Source organism: Suncus etruscus, chromosome 11 (genome assembly GCF_024139225.1).
Source record: "Suncus etruscus isolate mSunEtr1 chromosome 11, mSunEtr1.pri.cur, whole genome shotgun sequence".
NCBI classification, from domain to species: domain Eukaryota; kingdom Metazoa; phylum Chordata; class Mammalia; order Eulipotyphla; family Soricidae; genus Suncus; species Suncus etruscus.
Window position 1 is genome coordinate 108,639,963 of NC_064858.1, and position 20,471 is coordinate 108,660,433.

At 39.5% G+C, this 20,471-nt stretch overlaps 1 protein-coding gene across 1 annotated transcript in view; it reads left to right on the forward strand.

Moving 5' to 3' along the window:
* SENP1 (SUMO specific peptidase 1) overlaps nt 1-20,471 on the forward strand; it is a 70,255-nt gene that overhangs the window by 36,150 nt on the left and 13,634 nt on the right. The window contains 5 exon segments of the mRNA XM_049783050.1: nt 2,331-2,385; nt 7,667-7,705; nt 9,503-9,587; nt 10,559-10,714; nt 13,016-13,147. Of these exon segments, the coding sequence (XP_049639007.1) occupies nt 2,331-2,385; nt 7,667-7,705; nt 9,503-9,587; nt 10,559-10,714; nt 13,016-13,147 (467 nt within the window).

Here is a 20,471-nt window from a genome sequence, read left to right on the forward strand (position 1 = left end):
ACTGGCCCCCTGTTTAAAAAGTTTGAGGACTTCTGTCTGCTCTTGAGCATAGTCAGGTGTGGCCCCCAAACCAAAAACAACACAGTTGTTCTGAGGACCAGGAGACAGCTCAAGTGGTAGACCACTTGTCCAGTTAACATGTATATGGCATATTCTGAATTCTGCCCTGGCATCACATGCCCTGTGCCTTGCAGCACTACCAGATGTCACCCTAGCAGCATCTTAAGCACCATGGGGTGCCCCCCAGACCCACTGATCCCAACCACCATACTGTTCAACCTGGGATAAGCATCAGTAGGAACCGCTTGCTATTAAAAACTCTGGAGAAAGAGCGAGAGAGAGAAGAAAAATACCTGCCATAGGGCAGCAGGGAGGTGGAGAGAGGGAGGGAAATGTGCACTGGTGGAGGGATAGACATCCACAACTTTATAGTTTATCATGGTGAGTCAATTAAATTTATTAAAAATATACTAGCAAAAATTATCTGCTAAAAAGCATGTATTTACAGGATCTATTAAACATTCTGCACCTAATACCATTCAAAAATGGGGAGAAGAAATAGGCGTTTCTTTGAAGAAATACCAATGGGCACATGAAAAAATGTTCCACATCACTAGTCATCAGGGAGATGCAAATCATCTCACACACAGAGACTGGCATATATCACAAAAAAAAAGGAAGGAAGGATAGAGGGAGGGAAGAAGGAAGGAAGGAAGGGAGGGAGGGAGGGAGGGAGGGAGGGAGGGAGGGAGGAAACAACAACCAGTGCTGGTGTGGAAGGGAGGAAAAAGGGGACTCTGATTCACTACTAGTGAAAATGTAGACTGACCAGCCTTTTTTGGAAAACAATATGAATATTCCTCAAAAAACTAGAAATTGACTTTTACCTCTCTTAGGGATATACCCTAGGAATACAAAAACAATGCAGAAAGGCCCTCTGCATTCCTGTTTTCATCACAACACTATTTTTGATTGCCAAATCTGGAAACAAGTGCCCAGGAACATTTACACAATAAAATACTTTTCCTAATATGTTAGGAAAAATGAAGTCATGAAATTTGCTTAAACTTGGATGGCTATGGAGTATTATGCTAAATGAAATGGGAGAAAAAGAGAGAGAATGAATAATCAAAACTCATTTGTGGAATAGAAGAAAAAGAAAAGACAATATGTTAATAATAGCCACAGACAATAGAGATGAGGGCCAGAAAGATCAGTCCATGGTAGAAATCTTGCCACAAATAGTGGAAGAGTGCAGTTAGGGTATCTAAGGGTCCACTGTGACAGGGATAAAACTGATCACTGGACAAGAACTGAGTACTGAAAGGTACTTAAAAGTGATATGTCTGGAACCCCTTCATTAACAATAGTGCAAATCACAGTATCTGAAAAGGGAAAAAGGAAGAGAGAAAGATTGAGAGAAGTAAAATGTGCCCAGAGACAGGCAGGAGGGGGGATGGGAGGAAAATTGGGGGCGTTGGTGTTAGGAAATGTTCACTAGTCAAAAGTGATACGTATTGTATGATTGAAACTCAGTCATGAACAATTTTGTAACCATAGTGTCACAGTGTCTAAAGTAATAAATATTTTCTCAATAAAAAGAAGCATTTTTTTGGGTAAGTGATATGACATGAGGGATATTTTTGATATGTCAGATTATAATAAAGACTCTTAAGTCTCTCCTCTCCTTTGGGTAATTTGTTTTTAAATTAGTGTTCACTTTCTAATATCATTACTTGAGATTAAAATTGGTAATCTATAGCTATATTTTCGTAAAGTCATATTAAATTTTATGCTATTATCTGAAAACTAAAGAAAAAATCCTGTGAACTCAAAAATATTTTGTGATAAATACTCATTTAAAACTAAATGGGAACAAATAAAATACATTAAGCTATTAATTTACTTTTCTGTGTCATTTCGAATCTCTTGCTCCTTTCTCTTTTGCTTTCCCTTCCAAATTCTTCTTTTCTTTCTTCTCCTCTATCCTTCTGTTTTTCTTCTTAGTCTCACAGTAGTTCATGAATTTCTGAGAAATCTTTACATGTTTTTATTCCCCAAGAACAGATAGAGGAAGTTGTAGTAGCAAGCACAGCCAAAGTTAGTTGCCAAAGGGCATGTGAATCCTTTTTAGAGTAGGAATGTCTTATTTGTGAGGTAGATTCTTTCCTATCCCTACTTCTGACTCAGTGAAAGTAAACGTATCTCTTTCTCTTTTATCTTATCTTTATGCTTATGCTTGCTATGCGACTGTTACGAAAATAGATTATAGTGGAATGTACTATGGTGTGGAATTTTATTAATAATCTAATACTCTTATGGTTGTTTAGGATCAGACTCTGTGATTTTACTCAAAGTTAAAGAATCCCAGACTCCAACTTCCAGGTAACTTTCTTTTCCCTCTCTTTAATTGGTTTCTTTACTAAGAGAGATAAAACTAAAGCTGCCTCAGTTTAGAACTCTCACATTGTTTGATTTATTGCAATAACTTGGCATATTTCCTCTGACTTCTCATTTTTTCCTTATTCCATCTTCTCTCTGTTCTATAATCATTCTTTTGCTTAGTTCTTTTGTTTGTTTACCATTCTGCAGCTGGAGTGATTTTTCTAAAATGCTTATCTGTTCATATTCATTGAGCTTTCTCTGGGATGGCTCATAAGACATGAAATCAAGCATAAACTTAAAATTATGGTATACAAAGTACTTTTTTCCACTATTAACTTAATATCACCACATTCTTTAACAAGTATTTAAGTCATTGTTGTGTTGTGCGAGGGACTTGTACAGGTATTGACAGTAACAACAGTGAACAAAAGTAACATCCCTGTCTCAAGGAACTTATTTTCAAGTGCCAATTGTTATGATGGAACGGCATGAATGGAAGGCACATAATGAATCAGTGAACATCTATGCAACTGTAAAGATAGATCATAGGAGTGAAGTGCAATCCCCTTGATTGCACAAAGCTCTGAATTCCCTCCCATGTACCATCCCCACTCCCCTGCAGCACTGCCAGGTGTAACCCTGGGGATTGATGGGGTGGTTCTGGTTCCCCCAGCACCACTGGGTAGAGTAGCACTGCATCCCTAGGATGCATCTCTAGGAGTGGTCCCTTAATTCCAATGCCCACCCCCTCCTTTCCCTAGCACTGATGAGTGACATTATTTGTCTTGGGTAACTAGGGCAAGTCTCTAATATGGTGACATTTGGGAGGAGACATCACAGGTGTGAGAGAAGGAGCCATATTAAAATGTAAAATTCATTTGTTTATCTTGTGTCAAACTTTCTTAAATAAGATGTGCCTTTCAACCTGTTTTGTCCTCCCCATGTCAACTTTTCCCTGGTACTATTCTCTTTATTATCTTTAAGACTCTTTTCTTTTTTTTTTTTTTTTTTTTTTTTTTTTTGGTTTTGGGTCACACCCGGCTGCACTCAGGGGTTACTCCTGGCTGTCTGCTCAGAAATAGCTCCTGGCAGGCACGGGGGACCATATGGGACACCGGGATTCGAACCAACCACCTTTGGTCCTGGATCGGCTGCTTGCAAGGCAAACGCCGCTGTGCTATCTCTCCGGGCCCAAGACTCTTTTCAAGTATGATTATCTAGGCCCTATATGTAACTCAGTAGTAAAGCATGTTTTACATATATGAGGCCCTAGTTTTGATCTTCACATTGATATCAATAAAAGAGAAACGTATAAGCAGAGTTCCGGTTAATAACAGAAACAGATATGGCCTTCTGAATGAAATTCTAAAGGAGGTATCAGATTCTGTGTTCTTTGTGATCCAATGGGTTCTTACTTAGCATCCTCTCCTTTTTTAAATATTTTACCTTATACAACTATGATAATTCAATTGGTAGTGATAATACCAGCTTCTAGTTAAGAAAAAATGAAAAGATACTATTTTCTACCTTAAGTTTCCCTATTTCTTGACACATTTAAATTTTAGATCATAAGAAAATTCTCTATTACAGTTTCTTAGAGGGACTTTACAGTAGTTGAAGTCTTTATTTTTATAGTCAGTCCTTGTTTATGTTTGCCATTTCTAGACTTCATGTAAGTTGGATAATTGTTCTCAGAGCCTCAGTTTCCTTAATAAAATAGCATTACTGTCAAGTTGTAGTGAAAATTAACTTAGAGATAGTGATCAAGCACTTATAAAAGTGTTCTACTTATAGTACGTAAAAGTAGATGTTCTTTTGGGAAAGAAATGGATTTCAGGTAGAATGCTCTCCGTTCCTTAATGGTCTTTACTAAGTCTGTCTTTTGTTTATGGAGGATTTCTCTTAGTGATGATTGAAGAGTGACATGGAAGGAGAAATGGCCTACTGGGTAAGGCTAATTGAATAATGCTATTTATTAAAGTTAGAGCCTATTCACCCCAAGGCTTGGTTGATTGACTTTTAATCTTAATATCCCACAGCAATGAAGACCTATTATTTCCCAAAATACCTGCTGTTCCATGCCTCTGCTGTTGATTAAACATTCTGATTCATTTCTCTGAAATCCCCCTTTCTTCTTGCCAACCCACTAGTTCAGTTCTAATATTGCTCTTCAAAATATGGTTATTTTTCTCAGAACACATCTGACTTGTCCAGAGAGCATTAGTCTTTTCCTCTAGTACTTTATTCTTGTATTGTGTTCATTACTAATAACTTCTACACTTGTCACTCTGTTCATAATGTTACTTGACATGTGGTGGTACTTATTAGTAATTTAATCTTTAATAAATTAATGGATTTCCTAGAACACCAGAAGTGCCTTAAGTACTTTTCTCTGCTTTATCTGAGTACTTAAGCCTATTAAATAGTAATTTGAAGTAGTAAAAAGAACAGTTTTTAAAACTAGACAGAACCATTGGAGGTTTTTGCTGTTTGGTGGTGGTGGTGGTTGTTGTTGTTGTTGTTGTTTCGGGGGGTTTCTTTGCTCACACCTGTCGACACGGGTTATTCCTGGCTCTGTGCTCAGAAATTGCACCTGGCAGGCTGGGGGATACGGGATGCTGGGTATTGAACCCATGTTTGTCTCAGGTTGGCAGCATGGAAAGCAAATGCCCTACCACTGTGCTATCACTCCGGTCCCTGGTGTTGGTTTTTTGATGGTGCAGAAATACACCTGGAAAATTAAACCCAAGGCCTCATACATGTGATACATATGCTCTACCACTAAGCTGTATCCCTAGCTAGATAATAGTTTTGGTTTTATTTGGTGGGGGGCCTTCAAGGCAGCTCTCAGGGAGCATGGAGGCTACTCATGACAATACTTCAAGACAAGATAGATTAGTGTTGCGGTATCGTGATAATGGCATGTTTTAAGACAGCCATGCTGAGAGCCTCCAGTGCTATCCTGGTAGTACTTAGGGGCCATGTGGCATCAGGGATCAAACTTATGGTTATTGTATATGTAAGGTGTGTGTTTCTTACAGCTAAATTATCTCCCCAGCCTCAGAAACAGTTTTTCAGTTATGGCTTTTCCAAGAAGAATTACATTATCTATATCACAGTTTCCTTTTCTGTACATTGTGAGTAATAATTCCATATTAAAGTTTAATTGAGGTAAAATTATAAAAGTCCAGTGACTTGTTATTTTTTTCTCAAAACACATCTGACTGCTCCAGGTAGCATTAGTCTATCCTTCTAGTACTTTATCTCTGTACTTTGTTCATTACTAATAACTATTCCACTTGTCACTCATTGAAGTTTAATTGATGTATAATTATAATATATATACTTGAGTTATTATTAATAAGCTTATAATATGTGAAATACCTAGAAGCAGAGTTTCCTGCATTTAGAGCACAAAGTAGGTGTTGGTAGTAACTTGGTTGAAGTTATTATGCTTCATATGAGCAATAAGCTTAATGAGTTTGAAAAATATTTTTTTTCACCTGCTTTTTTACTTTCCTATGCCAGCAGATTAAAAAGAAGTGCTTTCCCATACATTGTTGTTGTTTTTTTTTTTTTTTTTTTTTTAAATAAATACTGATTCCATACTATGTATCAGGCAGGCACAGTTCTGGGTAAAGAAATGAATAAAGACAAAAATTCCCTCTTCAGGTTTATAGTCTCAAAACAAAGTCAGGTTAGTTTGAATAGCATAATCTTGTACTGTGAGATTCTGGATGGCTCTTATTATCTCTTTGTATTTTTTGATTTTGGGTCACGTTTTTCTTAATCCCTGGCTGTGCACAGGGATTACTCCTGGCAGTATTTGGGGAGCCATGAGGTACAGAGGATCAGTTCAGAGTCAGCTGAGTGCAAAACAAGCACCCACCTATGCTTTTTCTGGCCCTTTCTCTTTTTTTTTTTTTTTTATTATTGTTGTATTGCAATAAATATATTCTTATGTTCTATTGTCGTCAGACCAATCATGTGAAAGGGATAGGCTATCTCCTTGTATTTTCTCCCATTTATTAACAAAAAGATGGCAGTAAAATTTTTATTGCTAAATCCCAGCCTAAGTGTGATTGGGAAATTAATATTCAAATAGTTGACTGAGGAACAAAGAATACCCTCTGGGTACTTGATCTTGCCTTTTCTGTGACAGATTGTAGAAATTCAAGAACCACTCTAATCACCATATTTTAAAAATCCAGAAACTAAATGATGTGGCTTGCTGAGGGTCACAGAGCTAATCAGAAACTACTCTAGGGGCTAGACAGCGGGTAGGGCATTTGCCTTACTCACAGCCGATCAAGGTTCCATCCCCAGCATCCCTTATGGTCCCCCAAGCGAGCCAGAAGTGATTTCTGAGCACAGAGCCAGGAATAACCTCTGAGCACCGCTGGGTGTGGCCCAAAAATCCACAAAGAAGAAAAAAATAAAACAACTAAAGAAACAACTCCAGGTCTTACTTTCCTTAAGTTCTATTTCATTCTTCTATGTACCTGAAAACTTTCTTTGGAAATGTGCTTTACTCTTTTTCTACTTGTTTTCTGTAAGAGATCCCTTCATTAGGGTTTGGCAGGGAGATGAAGTTTTAGAAGAATTGGAGTCCTTTGCATTATTCACTTGGGTTGTCAGCAAGAGTACCATAGAAGAGAATTAGCTTTTAGTTTTTGAAATGGAATTGAGTTGTTCATTTTTTTCTGTGACTCATTAGCTGTTTGTTTGAGGGCCACACCCTGCAGTGCTCAGGGGTTGCTTTTGGCTCTGTGCTCAGGAATTACTCTGGCAGGTTTGGGGGACCATATGGGAAGCTGGGGATCAACCCTGAGTTGGCTGTGTTTTGTTTTGAGGTGGCCATGTTTAAGGCAAATAGCTATGCTGTGTTATCGCTCCAGCCCCTTTTATTGTTCTAAGTTTGTTGTTTGTTTGTTTGTTTGTTTTTGGTTTAGCTGTTTGATAGAGTTGCTATGATTTTTAGTACCATGATTTATTTGAATATATTGTAATTTAGGTAGACAACTTAACCTTCAACCCATAAGATTTAATTCTTAATTCAACCAAACCATTCTGAAGAATAAATTTCTAAGTACATAAACAAGAAGTATACTTTCTTACATACTATTAATCTTATACAAGTAATGTTTAAGTAAAAGATTTTGTAATTTAGGTAACCTTTTCACTCCATCCTTAAAATACGTTCTTGCACTTTATTTGAGAATGAGTACTTGCATTTTGTCATAAACCTCCTAATTTGTTATCTTTTTCTTACTACCCTTAGCAAAGAGATTTTCCAGGCAGAGCTGTGGATCAAAGAATTGTAAGTTAATTATTTTGGTGTTATTTTTTTCTTTGTAACATTTTATTTAGTTGAATCGACCACTTTGCCTGTTTATAGTCAGTGAAAGTTTCTTGTTTGTTTTATAAAACAAGTTTTATAAAAGTATAGTTTAGTTGTGTCTTTTAAGTTTACCTTTTTAAGCTTTTTTGTTTGTTTATTTTGGGGGGGTCGTACTTCACAGTTCTCAAGGCTTACTCCTGGCCTCTGGTTAGATCTCACTCCTACCAGATCTTAAATTGCAGGGTCTTGATCCCAGGTTGGATGTATGTAAAACAAATGTCCTGCCAACTGTACTCTTTCTAGCTCTCTATTTTAACTTAACAACTTAAGTTTATTTTCATTTTAACTTGTAAATTGTGGAGTGTTTAAAATTTGGTTGGAGGGGCGTAGTGGTGCCGCTAAAGGTAAGGCATCTGCCTTGCAAGTGCTAGCCTAGGACGGACCATGGTTCGATCCCCTGGCGTCCCATAAGGTCCCCCCAAGCCAGAATGGATTTCTGAGCCCATAGCCAGGAGTAACCCCTGAGTGTCAAAAGAGTGTGGCCCCTCCCCAAAAAAAAATTTGGTTGGAATTGAAACATTTTTGTTAATAGATCTAACAGTTATTAAATCTAACAGTTGTTGAAACTAAACAGAATTTTATTTCAAAATCATTGTATGAAAAGTATTTTGAGTTTGGCTTTTTTGTTATTTTGTTTGGGTGGGGTTTTTTTGTTTGTTTGGGGCCACTCCCAGCTGCGCTTAGAGTTTACTCCTGGCTCTGCACTATGAAATTACTTCTGGCAGGCTTGGGTACCACATGGGATGCCGGAGGATCAAGCCCTGGTTGGCCACATGCAAGGCAAACGCCCTACCCGCGTGCTATCACTCCAGCCCAAAAAAAGTACTTTTTATTTTTGCATCGAAACTAATGAAATAATCCTATTGCTAGAATTTGAAAAATCACCAAAAGTTTCAGTCTCCAGTTTTCAAATGCTCACTTTTAAGTTGTTTAAACTGTAATCTTAATGATTTTTTAAAAGTCTCAATACTTGAATTAAAACTTCAGTAATGGGGCCGGAGAGATAGCACAGCGGCGTTTGCCTTGCAAGCAGCCGATCCAGGACCTAAGGTGGTTGGTTCGGTTGGTTCAAATCCCAGTGTCCCACATGGTCCCAGTGCCTGCCAGGAGCTATTTCTGAGCAGATAGCCTGGAGAGTAGCCCCTGAGCGCCGCTGGGTGTGGCCCAAAAACCAAAAAAAAAAAAAAAAAAAAACACTTCAGTAATATCTTGTAACACTTTCTCCTTTTGATTCTCTCATTTTTTTTTTTTTTAAAAGGAAACATATGGGCCCGGAGAGATAGCACAGCAGCGTTTGCCTTGCAAGCAGCCAATCCAGGACCAAAGGTGGTTGGTTCGAATCCCGGTGTCCCATATGGTCCCCCGTGCCTGCCAGGAGCTATTTCTGAGCAGACAGCCAGGAGTAACCCCTGAGCAACACTGGGTGTGGCCCAAAAAAAAACAAAACGAAAAGGAAACATTACTTTGTTCATAATCTTAAGGTCATGCTTAAAAAAGACTACACATTTACAAACATCCAGTCACTTATCATTTTTGCAACAGTAGATCAATTTCTATCTAAATATAGTAGAATAATTTCAGTATGTTATTGCAGTCTATCTTAATATATGTACATGTAACATGTGTGAAGATATGACTTTCTATATGAGGATTAACGGCATACTTTATTGTGCTTGATGCTAAGATTGTGATCTTTGTGTTGTGTTCATTTTCTAGAACTAGTGTTTATGATTCTCGAGCACGGGAAAGATTGCGCCAGATTGAAGAGCAGAAAGCACTGGCATTACAGCTTCAAAACCAGGTAAGATGACTTGGCATAAGGTTTAGATAAGTCATCCAAGTTGAAACCATTTTGAAAAGTAATCTGGATTTGATATCAAATCTGTTAAGTTTGTAAGATTGTGTGGTAGGTTAACTATGATCAGTGATAGATGTTCTTGGTCTCTCTAACCAGTAGCAATCTGTATGTAAGACACAAAGTTTCTTCTCTCTCTCTCTCTCTCTCTCTCTCTCTCTCTCTCTCTCTCTCTCTCTTCTCTCTCTCTCTCTCCTCTCTCTCTCTTCTCTCTCTCCTCTCTCTCTCGTGCTAAAAGAGTTATTTAAATTCTATGCTGTCCCCACCCGTTTAGTTGCCTCCCCCCTTCCCGTTTCTCTTGGAAATGGTAGCACCGCATTTCATTAGTGCATTCACAGAGCTCATCCAGTGGGTTGGACGCTCAGTCATCCATGTCCTGCCTGTTTCGGTGTCCTTGCTTCCCACTGCCGTGTGCAATTCCAAGCATCCTTTGTGGGCCAGGGCAGATCAAAGTATTTTCTTAGTGGACTTTCGCTCAAGACAGAACTTTGTTTTAGGGGGAAGGTACTTCAAAAATCTAGGTCCTCCCCTCCCCACCTCTGAAGAAAAAAAAAGAAAGAAACTGGTAGCTTCGATACCACTAAAGGTACCACTGCCCAGAAGTTTATCTGACAGGACAGACACATGGAATCCTCCATCCTCCTAGATAGAAGCTCTTGTTGAGTAAGTCAAGTGTGCACCTATTTTCCCTCTGTACTCCACTCCCGAGCAGAATCTGTTAACATCACTGTATGGTAATAAGAAGCAAACTGAAAAGATTTTAATCTCAGTTTTGTTAGTGTAAATGGAATCTGATTGTGCCGCCTGGAAAAAAATTAAAGGTTTGTATTATCAGAGTGTAAGAACACTATTAAAGGTGTGAAGGAAAGAAAAAAAAAAAAGACAAGGTTTATTTATCTGGAAGTTCTGCTTTTCAGAGACTACAGGAACAAGAATGTACAATTCATGATTCAGTAGAACTGCATCTTCGTGTACCTCTTGAAAAGGAGATTCCTATTACAATTCCTCAAGAAACAGGAAACACAGGCCAGAGGTTAAATGATAGTGAAGAGGAATTTCCCGAAATCACAGAGGTAAAGTACATTCTATAAATACCTACACTAGCAGTTGTTGAGCTTATAAAGCTGAGATACAGCTCTGATATTGAAATGGTTAGCACGCTTTTGTCACTTGTATTACATTTCAGTCTTGGCTTTATTTATTTTGGCTTTAATTTTGTTGTTGTTTTTTTTTTTTTTTTTGGTTTTTGGACCACACCCGGCGGTGCTCAGGGGTTACTTCTGGCTGTCTGCTCAGAAATAGCTCCTGGCAGGCTCAGGGGGCCATATGGGACACCGGGATTCGAACCAACCACCTTTGGTCCTGGATCGGCTGCTTGCAAGGCAAACGCCGCTGTGCTATCTCTCCGGGCCCTTGTTGTTGTTTTTGAGCCACATCCAGTGGTACTTACGGGTTATCTGCCTCGGCATTCTGGAATCACTCCAGGCTGGCACAGGGAACCCTATGAGATGCTGAGAATCGAATACAGGTTAGCCGTGTGCAAGACAAATACTCTACCTGCTGTGCTAGTACTCTGGCCCCATAACTTTATTTTTTTAATAAAATAATTTTTTTCAAAAAAACAGGGACCAGAGTGATAGCACAGCGGTAGGGCATTTGCCTTAGCTATGGCCAACCTGGGACAGACCCAGGTTCGATCCTTGGCATTAAGGTCCCCTGAGCCTGCCAGGAGTGATTTTTTGAGTGCAGAGCCAGAAATAACCCCTGAGCACTGCTGGGTGTGGCCCAAAAACCAAAAGTAAATAAATGTTTTGCTTGAATCAAAGTTTATGTTTCAGTCATACAGTGACCAGCACCCTTCACTAGGGCACATTTCCCACCACCAATGCCCCATTTTCGAGGGAGGCCCTCCAGGTTTCCAGGAGTAAACTTGAGCACTGCCAATTTGGCCCTAAACAGAAAGAACTATTATTGAGAAAAGTATTTATATATTTAAATTAAATCCAAGCATTTAATTGGATTTTGTTTATATTTCTTGTGCTCGTTTATTGAAATGCATGATCTTGAAAGTTAATACTTAATAGTAAGGTGTGCTTTGCATTGCTTTTTTTCTTTTTTTAAGAAAAAGTCATAGGGGAACCAAAGCTATATAGCAAAGCAGTTAGGGCGTTTGCCTTGCACACACCCAGTCTGGGTTCAATCCCCAGCATCCCATTGGTCCCCCCAAGCCTGCCACAAGTAATTTTTGAGTTCAGTCAAGAATAACCCCTGAGCGGCAGCAGGTGTGTGGCCCAAAAGCCAAAAAAAGAAAAAAAATTTAATACAGAATAGTTGTAAAATACATGACAATATATACATTTTTAATGATGGGTTTCTTCATTTTGGCCTTAGAAATTTTTTTATATGACTGATGAGTTTGTGAAGCGTTTTCTACTTTTTTTTTTTTTTTGGTTTTTGGGTCACACCCGGCAATGCTCAGAGGTCACTCCTGGCTCTATGCTCAGAAATCACTGCTGGCAGGCTCGGGGGACCATATGGGATACCGGGGTTCAAATTACTGTCCTTCTGCATGCAAGGCAGACACCCTACTTCCATGCTATCTCTCCAGGCCCTTCTCTATTCTTCTGTCTGCATTAAAAAACAAAACATTTGGGCCCGGAGAGATAGCACAGTGGCGTTTGCCTTGCAAGCAGCCGATCCAGGACCAAAGGTGGTTGGTTCGAATCCCGGTGTCCCATATGGTCCCCCATGCCTGCCAGGAGCTATTTCTGAGCAGACAGCCAGGAGTAACCCCTGAGCAACGCCTGGTGTGGCCCAAAATCAAAAAACCAAAAAAAAAAAAAAAAAAAAAACATTTTAGGAAAATTATTCAAAAGATACTACCTTTATTGTTTAGGAAAGACTACTTCATGAAATTATTTTGACTAGACATAAAAATTAAATTGTGTCTTTATATTAAAAAATATTATAAAATTTATCAAGTGGAGGTCGGAGCAATAGCGCAACGGGAGGGCATTGACCTTGCACGTGGCTGGTCCAGGACAGACCGCGGTTTGATCCCCGGCGTCCCATATGGTCCCCCAAGCCAGGAGCAATTTCTGAGTGTATAGCCAGGATTAACACCTGAGCATCACAGGGTGTGGCCCAAAAGCCAAAAAAAAAAAAAAAAAAAAAAGAAAAAGATTTATCCAGTGTCCCAAAAAGAGAGAAGACGACGGGATAGAATGAAATAATGAGGGAGACTGCAGCAAGGACTAGATACCAACATTTAGACAGAAGGAAACAGTTGACTATTGATAAAGATTTTGTGGTTTTGATAAGAGTTGGTGTAGCTCAAGCAATGAATGCTTGTTTTCTAACACCTGGTTCTCTAGGAAATGGACAAAGAAATAAAGAATGTATTTCGAAACGGGAATCAAGATGAAGTTGTGAGTGAAGCATTTCGATTAACCATTACACGCAAAGATATCCAAACTCTAAACCATCTGAATTGGCTCAATGATGAGGTAATCTTACTTTTTTTATGTTCAGATATTAAATGAACATTAAATGGAAACTAAAGTTATCGTTTACCTTATGTTTATAGTCTTTTCTGTGGGGGGGGGCGGAAGTGCCTCACTTAGTGATACTCAATTTATGACTGCTCTGTGACTCGGAGCACTCCTTATCGTGTTCAGGGGACCATATGTGGTGGTCAGGGATCAGACTGGAGTTGAATGAATGCAAGGCAAACACCTTAATAAGCACCTTATTCCCCCTCGCCCCCCCCCCCCCCCGGTGTTTACATTCATAACTGGTCCTTTAGAAAGCTGGCATCGGGCCGGAGAGATAGCACAGTAGGGCGTGTCCCTTGCACGCAGCCGATCTAGGACGTGTTTTCCAGGAGTGATTTCTGAGCACAAAGCCAAGAGTAACTCCTGAGCACTGCCAGGTGTGACCCCACCCCCCAAAAAATAGAAGGCTAGCATCAAAATCAGTCCTCACAAATTTTTTTATTCTCCTGAATAAGTGTAAGAAACTTTGAACTTTGAACAAATGTCTTGGGCGATTTTTATTTATGTTTTTTAAGTCTGAAAACTGTTCATCTTCATCTATTGAAAATCTAGAAATGGGTATGGGCATTTTTTCTTGATATTCTTACTCTTTGAGATAATCTGCTCCATAGATCACATCTTCTGAGTATATTTAATAGCTAACCATATGCAGCATGGAGAAATAACTTGGCATTCTTATATAGTATTCCAAATGTGCTTTCATTTTATGTGTGTGAGGTGCAAGAAAGTTTTTATTTTTTGAAGCAGGTAAGCTTTTATTCAATCTTTATTTAGAAAGATGTTAGGGGCTGGGCCCAGAGAGATAGCACAGTGGCGTTTGCCTTGCAAGCAGCCGATCCAGGACCAAAGGTGGTTGGTTCGAATCTCAGTGTCCGATATGGTCCCCCGTGCCTGCCAGGAGCTATTTCTGAGCAGACAGCCAGGAGTAACCCCTGAGCACTGCCGGGTGTGACCCAAAAAAAACAACAACAAAAAAAGAAAGATGTTAGGGGAGAGACAAGGAGGTGTATGTCTTCCAGAAAGAACACAAGCAAAGAAACTCAGAGACTAGCAGGTGAGCTGCAAGTTTAAGGAGGAACCTAAATTTTAAAAGCAAACCTGGGGCCAGAGAGATAGCACAGCGGTAGAGCGTTTGCCTTGCAAGTGGCAGACCCAGGACCAAAGGTGGTTTGAATCCCAGTGTCCCATATGGTCCCCTGTGCCTGCCAAGAGCAATTTCTGAGCAGATAGCCAGGAGTAACCCTGAGCACTGCCGGGTGTTACCCAAAAACCAAAAATAAAATAAAAAGCAAACCTACTATTATATATATATTCCTTTCTCTTTTTCTTCTTTTTTTGTTTGTTTAGTTGTTGTTGTTGTTTTTAATCACACCTTGCAGTGCTCAAGGGTTAGTCCTGTCTCTGCGCTCAGAAATCGCTCCTGGCAGGCTCGAGGGACCATATGGCATGCTGGGATTTGAACCACTGTTCATCCTGATCAGCTGCATGCAAAGCAAACAGCCTACTACTGTGCTATCTCGCTGGCCCTGTGCTATATCCCTTTCTGTGTCTACTAATTCTAGATCACACCTAGATTATGATTAATATACTTTCTAAAACCAACCACATTTATTCATTGTTTTTAGAAACAAACACTGAAAAGGTTTTATTGTTAAATGTTTTATGGATTGGGGAAAGAAGTTATCGTACTCAACTTGATTTGAGTTGAGTGACCCTCACACCTAGTGACCCTCAAGTGTTACTCCTGGCTATGCACTCAAATTGCTCCTGGCTTGGGGGACCATATGGGAGACCAGGGTATTGAACCATGGTCCGTCCTAGGTTAGTGCTTGCAAGGGAGACACCTTACCACTAGCACCACATCTCTGGCCTAATCAACTTGATTATTTTAAGTAGGTTAATTACTCTATAATCTGATCTGTTCTATTCCTAAATCTGTAGTAATCTATTTTATTTTACTATATGTAATTTTGGGGGGGAGGGGATTTGGGAGGCCACAGTCAGTGACGCTCAGGAGTTACTCCTAGCTATGTATGTGCTCAGAAATTGCTCCTGGCTTGGGGGACATATGGGACACTGGGGGATTGAACTATGGTCCGTCCTGGGTCAGCCGCGTGCAAGGCAAACGCCCTACTGCTACGCCATCGTTCCTCCCTAATTTTTATTTTTTTAATACTTTATAATATATAGAATTTCAAGAATATGACTTTATACTGTAGATACATAGGTTTCACTATTACAGCCATTAAAAGTTACAGTGCTAAACTACGCCCAATCCTGCTCATCTCTTCTACTTTCCCTTTGATAACAGTATGATTTTCACTATTTCTAGAAATACTTTTTTTTTGGGGGGGGGGGGTCCACACCTGCCAGTGCTCAGGGGTTCCTCCTGGCTCTGTGCTCAGAAATTACTCCTGGCAGGCTCGGGGGACCATATGGGATGCCGGGATTTGAACCACCAACCTTCTGCATGCAAGGCAAATGCCTTACCTCCATGCTATCTCCCCGGTCCCTTGGGTTCTTTTTTTGTTTGTTTTTTATTTGGCCAATTATTTTGATCTGGTTATTTATCTTTCACTTACAAGTGAAAACCATCCAGTTAATTGTCTTTTACTTAGTGTAATCACCTCATGACACAAGACACAAGTTCCAAAAAAATGTAGTCACCATGAAATTGCAAAGTTATTCACAGTTAGATTTCAGGCATACAATGATTCGACACTGATCCTTTCACCAGAGTCTGCTTTCCTCTGCCAATCCCCCACTTGCCACCAGCAATCTCCTATGTGAGACGATTTTTTTTTTTTGCACTGTGGCTTACAGTACAATTGCTGATAGGGTTTCATCCATAACCCTTTTGCACTTTTCAGCTTTCCTCTACCAGTCCCTTCCAGTGGCATGTTTCCTACTGATCCATGTACCATTTGAAATAGCTATCCAAAAGTCTTTCACCATGAACTTTTGCATATTAATTTTGTATTCTGCACATTTGTTGTTTCTAGGAGCTCTTTTGTTATGTTTAGGATTTTATAATTACAATATCATTATCCATAAATAATGAGTTTGACTTTTCCCTTTTCTATCTGGATGCTTGATTGCCTGATTGTGACTGGAATAACAACCTTGTATTGTGCCTGATCTTAAGAAAGAAGGTTTTTAAGGTTTTGGGTTGGGGGGGTGGTTTGTTTGGTTTGGTTTGGTTTGGTTTTTGGTTTTTGGGTCATACCCGGCAGCCCTCAGGGGTTACTCCTGGCTCTATGCTCAGAACTCGCCCCTGGCAGGCACAGGGAACCGTATGGGATGCCGGGATTCAAACCACTGTCCTGCATGAAAGGCAAACACTTTACCTCCATGCTATCTCTCCGCCCCAGCTTTTAGTTTTACTACATTGAGTAAAGGTCCTTTGGTTCCCATTTTGTTAAGAGTTTTTATCATGAGAGCTGTGTCTTGTCATGTGCTCTCTCTATTGATGTAATCTTAGGATTTTTTTTTGTATTGTTATGGTGTATTACATTGATTGACTTGCATGTTAAACCACCCTTGTATCCCTGGGATGAATTCCACTATATCGTAAAGGCTATTCTCACTGATGCGAGGTGCTATATTATAGTTTGATTTGATTTCTCATTTAACTTTTATTTGTTCATTGCACAATAAGTGATAAAGTGTTTTTTCTTATGTCTGTGAGTTATTTGATATCAGAAGACTTTCAGTATAGCAGGTTTCTGAATTATATGGCTTTTTAAAAATAATTTTTATTTAAGCACTGGTTACAAAATTATTCATACTTGAGTTTCATTCCTAGAATATTCACCACCCTTCACTAGTGCATTTTGCCTGCCACCAAATGTCCCCAGTTCCCCTCCATCCACCACCTTTCTCTCTTTCTCCACCCCCATATCTCTCTCCCTTTACCTCTCTCACTCTCCCCCCACCTCTCTCTTTCTCTCTGGTTTGCACTGTCATTAATTAAAAAGTACCATGTCGGGGGCCGGAGAGATAGCATGGAGGGTAAGGCATTTGCCTTTCATGCAGAAGGTCATTGGTTCGAATCCCGGCGTCCCATATGGTCCCCCAAGTCAGCCAGGAGCGATTTCTGAGCATGAAGCCAGGAGTAACCCCTGAGTGCTGCCGGGTGTGACCCAAAAAAAACAAAAAAACAAAAAAAAAAAAAAAAAAAAAGTACCATGTCACTTTATGTGCTTTTATATATATGTATTTACATATAGGCTATATATAGATATATTTATATATAGGATTTTTATATAGTCAAGCTAGCAAGCACTGCCTGCATTTTATCCCGTATGATTAGAACCTTCCAATATGTGTTGAGTATTTATTTGCATTAGGTAGTATTCAAAATGTCCTTACATGTTCTAGTCATAAAAAAATCTCCATCTAATTTTTTGAGGTAAATACTGTCATTTATTTTTATTATTTTTCCTTTTATTTGGGGGCCACGATGTGCAGTGTTCAAGGAATATTCCTAGCTTACGGGGCCCGGAGAGAGAGCACAGTGGCATTTGCCTTGCAAGCAGCCGATCCAGGACCTAAGGTGGTTGGTTCAAATCCCGGTGTCCCATATGGTCCCCCGTGCCTGCCAGGAGCTATTTCTGAGCAGACAGCCAGGAGTGACCCTGAGCACTGCCGGGTGTGGCCCAAAAACCAAAAATAAAAAAATAAAAAATATAAAAATTATTCCTAGCTTACTGCCTTGACTCATTTCTGAAGACTATGCAATGCTTAGGATGGAACCCACATGCAGAAACTTGTACTCCACTCCAGCCCATTGAACTACATCTCCAACTACCAGTATATAGTTTTATGATTTCTATTTATGGTTGAAAAAGTAAAACATAGAAAATAATAAGAATCTTGCAAAGTTAATTCATGGTTAGAATTAATACAGATAGAATCAAACCCAAGCATTGGCTTTTATCTATTATATCATACTGCCTGAGGCTGTTGTTGGTGTTTTTTGTTTTGCTTATTTATTTTTGGGCCACCCTGTTGTTTAGAACTTACTCCTGGGTCTGTGCTCAGGGATCACTCCTCACAGGGCTTGGCTCAGCTGCAAAGCAAACACCTACTCAGTGTCCTATACTCCAGCCTGAGAATTTTGGGTTCTATTTTAAGATTAAATATATAAAATTTGAGTGTCTTAATATGTGTCTTCATTGTCATTTGTTTGCAGGAATGTTTTAATTTCCTCTTTGATTTCATCTCTTACCCAGTGGTTGTTCAGTAGTAAGCTGTTTAATTTCCAGGTGTTAAAGTTTTTCTTCTGTGTCCTTTTGTAGTTCACTTCTAATTTCAGTGTCTTGTGATCAGCAAAGGTAGTCTGCATAATTTCTATCCTCTTGATTTTATGGAGGTATGTTATATGGGTGGGCCAACATGTGGTCTATCCTGGAGAATGACCATGTACATTGGAATAGAATGTGTATCCAGGTTTCTGGGGATGGAGCGCCCTATATATCTACTAGTCCATTTTCTTCCATTTCTCTTTTCAGAGCTAGTATATTTTTGTTGGGTTTCAGTCTGGTTGACCTATCAAGAGGTGACAGGGCAGTGTTGAGGTCTCCCATAATTATTGTGTTGCTATTGATATCTTTCAGATGTGTCAACAATTGTATTAAATATTTTGCTGCTCCCTCATTGGTTGCATATATGTTTAGGAGTGTGATTTCTTCCTGTTGTACATATCTCTTGATTGGTATGAAATGTCCATCTTTTTCCCTTACAACTTTTCTGAGTCTTAAGTTTGTGTCATCTGATGTTAATTTGACCACTCCAGCTCTTTTTGTTTTGTTTTCATTTTTGTGGGTCACACCTGGCAGCTCTCAGGGACCACTCCTGTTAGCATCTCATCTTCCAGCTCACTGATTCTCTCCTCAGCTGCTGTTACCCTGTTGGAGAGGCTTTCCATTGAGTCTTTCATTTCATTTACCTAGTTTTTCAGACCTATTATTTCAGTTTTAAGTTTTCAGATTCCTATCTTCATATCCTCTTGGTTCTTATTTGTGGTCCAATCAACTCAATCTATGCTTTCTTTGATTTCTATGAACATCCTCCATATTTCTTCTCTACACTCCATATCTGAGAGACTAACTAGGTGGTTGGCAGTTTTCAGGTCATCAGAGTTGCCATCTTCATGCTCCATGCCTGGTGTTGACCTGCGTTGTTTCCCCATTGTCAGACTTGTAGTGTGGATTTTTCTATGTGTTGTGGTGGGGTTCGTTGGCTAGAAGGTGCGCACCACCACCTTGAAGCAGAGCACTCTAGCTCCATCCTTTGTAGGCGGGACTGATCACCTCTGAAGAAGACGATCCCTCGGGGAATAATGGCAAAGAGGATCCAAATCCCAGGCTGCAGGACATCATAGAGAAGTCCCAAGATGTCTGCCATGTCTCAGGACAAACCAAAATTTAAATGTCTTATGTCACACACAACATGTTAAATTTTACTGGGACCAGTTGGACGAGCCTGATTCTTTTTGCCCTAATAAATTTACAACCTAAATTTAAGTAGTTCACTGAAAATTTAAGTATTTACTTCCTAAATAAATTTTTTACCAAGAATAGTTTTAAAAATTGTATGATTTTGCTACTGTCTTGACATAGGGGAAATGACCATTCAGCCTAGAATAATGGATCACTAATTGAATCAATTAGCAAAGAAATTAAAGAACAAAATGAAAATTTAAAGTATTTACCAATTAAAATTTTTATTTTTTACTTTTTGGTTTTAGGTACCACCTGGTGGTTCTTGGGTACTGTATACAGTATTAGATATTGAACCTGGATTGCTGTGTGCAAGGAAATTGCCTTATCTGATGTACTCTCTCTGGCCCTAAAAATATTGTTTAGGAGTTTTGAGTTTTTTTATTTTGTTTTATTTTGTTTTGTTTTCATTTTTGAGTCACACCGGCAGTGCTCAGGGTTTCCTCCTGGCTCTGCTCTCAGAAATCGCTCCTGGCAGGCACTAGGGACCAAATGGGATGCCAGAATTTGAACCACTGTCTGTCCTGGATCGGCTGCGTGCAAGGCAAACGTCCTACCACTGTGTTATCTGTTCTGCCCCAGTTTAGGAGATATTAATATATGTGGGCCGGGGAGGAGTGGGGGGGGCGCGTATTTTGCTTCCTATTGCTAAATGGGAAGAGGCCTGCATTCTCTAGGGAGATTGGAATCCTATTTGTTGCAAATCATATGATGTCTTCTAGAGGGCAGCAGTGAGTAGGAAATGAGCCGAGTTCTTGAGTTCTTGCTTACTG